This window comes from Dictyostelium purpureum (assembly GCF_000190715.1).
Source record: "Dictyostelium purpureum unplaced genomic scaffold DICPUscaffold_147, whole genome shotgun sequence".
NCBI classification, from domain to species: domain Eukaryota; phylum Evosea; class Eumycetozoa; order Dictyosteliales; family Dictyosteliaceae; genus Dictyostelium; species Dictyostelium purpureum.
In genome coordinates, this window is record NW_003519484.1 from 4,958 (window position 1) to 9,973 (window position 5,016).

General features: G+C 23.6%; 1 protein-coding gene across 1 annotated transcript; it reads right to left on the bottom strand.

Annotated features, from left to right (window-relative positions):
• Positions 1-217: 217 nt before the first annotated feature.
• Positions 218-2,858, bottom strand: DICPUDRAFT_79550 (uncharacterized protein; the record flags this gene model as incomplete). The annotated part of the gene is made up of 3 exons (XM_003288734.1): positions 218-990; positions 1,162-1,315; positions 2,454-2,858. 3 exons carry the CDS (start codon positions 2,856-2,858, stop codon positions 218-220), a joined length of 1,332 nt encoding a protein of 443 aa, XP_003288782.1.
• Between the last annotated feature and the right edge of the window lie 2,158 nt (positions 2,859-5,016).

The window sequence follows — 5,016 nt, forward strand, 5'->3', positions numbered from 1 at the left end:
GGTTTATTGGTGATTTATTCAAAACTTTATACTTTATTTTTAAGTCACAACCAGCTCAATTTATTTTTTGGGGGGCTGTTCAACTTTTAATCGATGTTTTAATTTGTCTTCAAATTTTTTACTACAAATAAATAAATAAAAAAAGATTTTATTAAAAAAAAAAAAAAAAAAAAAACTAAACTTTATTTACTAATTTTCTTTACATTTGCTTAGGGATTTAATTATTGTTATTTTGTTTCCTCCATTCTTGGATTTGGGCTTTTAAATTTCTATTTGGTATAAATATATTTTGAGAGAAAGGTTTTCTCGTAACATAAGAAACATTTCTAGACTTTACCCAATTTATTATTGCATTTTTCTCGAAAGAATAACCATCTGGTGCAACAACAGGATTTTCCATAATTTTATGAGTGATGGGACAAAGGAAAAATACAGGTATATTATTATCAAATATTAAACTATTATCGTTATTTGTATTATTTGTATTGATTATATTTTTTATATTATTATTATTATTATTGTTATTATTATTATTATTATTACTATTATTATTATTATTATTATTGTTATTATTATTATTATTATTATTATTATTATTATTATTATTATTATTATTATTATTATTATTATTATTATTATTATTATTACTATTAATATTTACATTACTATTATTGCTATTTACATTATTTTTGTTATTGGTACTGTTATTTTTGTTTTTTAAAAGTTCCTTTTCTTTTTCAATTTCTATTTCTTTTTGAATTTGTTTTTCTTTTTCAATTTCTTTTTCTTTTCTAACTTCATCATTATATTTCCTAATATCTTTTTCATCTAATCCCTGAATAAAATCTTCAATTTTTTCAATATTTGAAAGTTTCCTATTTTCGCAATTATTGTTTTGTCTATTTTGTGTGTAGTCAATTTTTCCTGTTAAACCTTTATAAAAATTTTTAACTTTTTCTTCAACTTTAAAACATTTTCTTGTAATGTCACCTAAAATTTGTAAACCAGACAACGATTTGATTCTTGAGAGTGCAACATAACTTTGACCATGTTCAAAAATTTTATTGAGTGAAATTTGAGCGCAATCTAATGTTATACCTTGAATTTTGTGAAATGTTACGGCCCATGCTAATTTTAATGGAATTTGAACACGATAGCAACGTTCAGCATTTTCGAAAAATACACTGTAGGTTTCTGGTTTAATAACTTCGATTTCCCCATTTATAAATCTAACAATGGGTAAGCATTTGTCATTTTGAGAGTTAATATAGCTTGCAGAGGCTTTGATTTGATCGATTGCTTTTTCTTTTTGTCTCTGATCCATAAATGTAAGTGTGTGAAGAAATTCTGTATATTTGAATTGTTCTTCGGTTGATAGATTGAAAAAACCAATAACGACACCACGTGACCCATTGACCAGAGTGAGAGATAAATTTCTTACTAACATTACTTGAGCACCAACCTTTAGAGTTAATCTTTGAGCTGCTAAACATGATTTTTCTGGAATTTTCAAAAATTGAAGCTAGTCTTGCAATCTTTTTGGGATCTGAAAGTTCTGCGCCTGCTGATTTCTCTAAAGCTTTAAATTCGAATGATTCTTTTTTAATCTGATAGAGATGATGTTGATTTTGTTCCTCTACTTTTTCATTTGTTGTGTAAAGTATTGTAGGAACAATTCCACCCTCGGTTGTAATTGGTTTAACACATTTACGTAATTCTGAAATAATTCCTTCATCTATATCACCTATTCTTATTCTTGAAAGCATATTTGAAAAAAAATCATCTTTTTGACGGAAAATTTGAGTTAGGGGTATGCACACATCAATTGAACTAGACCAAGACTCTGCTTCAAAACAATGCTTTCTTTTTTTAACTAATGAATGGTCATCATCTATGGAGGGACAGCTTGGATCGCTATGAAGAGATGGCACAGGTGGCAGTTGATAAAAATCACCAGATAATACTATTTGAATGCCACCCCAAGGTAGTTTAAAGGGATTTGGGTATAAGTCTTTTTTCTTGTAACCATATTTAATATTTGATTTTAAACGTATCAGTCTAGCTATCTTTTCTAAATTGTCAAATAGTACACCATCTAGCATTGATACCTCATCAATTATTAAAACATCACAACTTTTCCAGTTTTGTTTTTTGCTATATGCTTTTTCGAAAAGATTTTTAAATGGTTCATTTCCCAAACGAATACCTGCAAAGGAGTTGATTGTTGTTCCACCAATATTTAATGCTGCAATACCTGTTGTGGCTGTTGAAAAAACAGTCTTTTTATTTTCGTTTAACTCTTTGATTAAAACATGTAACAAATAAGATTTACCAGTACCTCCAGGACCTGTAAAAAATACATTGTTTCCTCTATAAACTATATTATCTAATATATCTAGTTGCTGTTCGTTTAAATTTTCTTTATTATATTCAATTTCTTGAGGTGAAGATACTATTGTCTTGTTTGCATATTTTTGTTCTAAACTTTTTTGAATTAATTCGATTGCTTCTTCAAACGGTATAATATCATCCAGCATTTCATTTACTAAAGATGAATATTTATTTTTTTTATTTTGATCATTATTCGATTCATTAACTTTACTTAATGATCTTTTTAAAGGTGGTGGTTTTAAATGATTTTGAGTTATATTGGTATTTGTTATTGTAGCAGTTGTTGTGGTTGTAGTGGTAGTTGTATTTGCATTTGGTTTATTTGATTGTACCGGGTTTATATTTATAGTTGATAATGTTGATAGTTTGTTATTTGATTTTGGTATGAACGAATAGTCATTTTGAATTATATCATCTTCATCTAGGTGTATTGCATCATCAATATTATTATTGTGATTTTTTTCCATTATAATTATTTACATGTATAATAATTATAATTATTTGTATAATTCATTTAACAAAATAAAAAAAAAACAACAATGACAATATATTTTTTAAAAAAAAATAATTTTTAATAAATAAAAAAATTTAAATTAAAAAATAAAAATAAAATTTAAAAATTTTTTTTTTTTTTTTTTCCTCGAATAAAAGTTTATTTGGAAATATAAAATAATATAATCGATTATTATAATTATTTATTTGCATGCACTTTTTTTATTAATTTATTTATTTAGAAAATAAACTTACTTCTATATGTGATTCGATATTAAATGAAATTGATTTGGAAATCTGTTTAATAAAATCGATATGAACTTTATTTGTACATCTATAACTATTTGGAATGGTGTTTTCGAGGGATTTTGGCACATCTAAATATTTTAAACTTACTAGTGTTGCAAAAACACTATCACAAATGCTAGATTCTTTGACATCGAATAATTGAGAACAAATTTTTTTTGCTCTTTGAAAATTGAACCATTTTGGAGATGTTGCTTTTTCTTGAGATCTTAAAACTCTTTTAACATTGTCTTTGGTGTATAATAATTTATCTCTACTTGAAGGAAATGATGATGCTAAAAAACTTGATACTAAAATTATTTTGGTATGATATGATAAATCATAAAATCCCATAATATTGATATTTGTTATATTTTCATTTTTTTCTTCATCCTTGACTCTTTCGTTAAAATTCTTTAGAAATGTTAAAATAGTTGATTTTATATTTCTGTATAATTCTGAATTATCTATATAGTTATTAATATCTGTACTACTATTTTCTATATTATTATCACTATTATTATTATCATTATTATTATTATTATTATCATTATTATTATTATTATTATCATTATTATTATTATTTTTATCATTATTATTATCATTATCATTATCACTACTATCGCTATTAAATGATAATTTATTTAAATCAATATTATTATCATTACTATCTGTATTTTTATTATCATTATTATTACTATTATTATTATTATTATTATTATTATTATTATTATTATTATTATTATTATTATTATTATTATTATTATTATTATTATTATAATTATTATCATCATTACTATCCTGTATTTTTATTATCATTACTATTATTATTATTATTGTTTTTTAAATATTTAACTTTTACTGGGGTTATAAAATTTTGGTATGAATTTAAATAAACATATAGTATATGGTGAATATCACGAGTTGATGAATAAAATATATCGACTATTAATGTTATTAATTTAGTACACAGCTCCTTTTGAATCTCTATTGGGAGAACTGGATCAAAGTTTGGAAAAAATGTGGAGAGGATCATTATGAGTTCTAGTTTGGTGTATTCGTTTAAAAAGATGCTTCTAATTTGGCTGTACTCTCGTATTGGTGATATTATTCTTTCTTTTATAGTCGATGTCAATAAATAAATACAAACTGGATACTCTGAATAATCTCTAATCTTGAATAAAGAGTAAAAAAAATCTTTATCTATTTTGAGTAATTGCTCTGAATGTTTTAAAATCTGTATAGAAATTGATACAATATTAATATAAGGTTTATAAATGTAAAATTTAATATAAATATTCTTCTACTTACAATATATAATGTTTTATTAGTTGATTGATTTTTATATAATTCTTTAATAATATCTAAAATTGTTACTTGTTCATTGGCAATTTTTCTTGAAAGCTTTTTATTTTCAGATATTAATGAATTGAAAGAATCTTCTATATTTTCATCCTCATTTGTATCGTATTCTTGATTTTTTCGTCCTGATGATGATAATGCTCTTAATAATGATCTACTACTATGTCCACTGCAGTCAGCTTCATAAAAAGTACAATTGTTTCTTTCTAATATATGTCTAACTGTTACTGATTTACCACATCTTTGAGGTCCTGATACAAATAAAACACCTCTAAAATTCTAAAATTAATATATTAATATATTAATCTTTATTTATTATAAAAAAAAAAAATTATAATATTATTTTAAATTTCTTAAACAAAAAATAATATATATAAAAAAAAAAAAAAAAACCAAAAAACCAGGAAAACAATTACAATTTTCGAAATCTGATTTATAAATAATTAAAGATGGTGTGGGGGTGGGTGGGCAAAAACAAAATAAAAA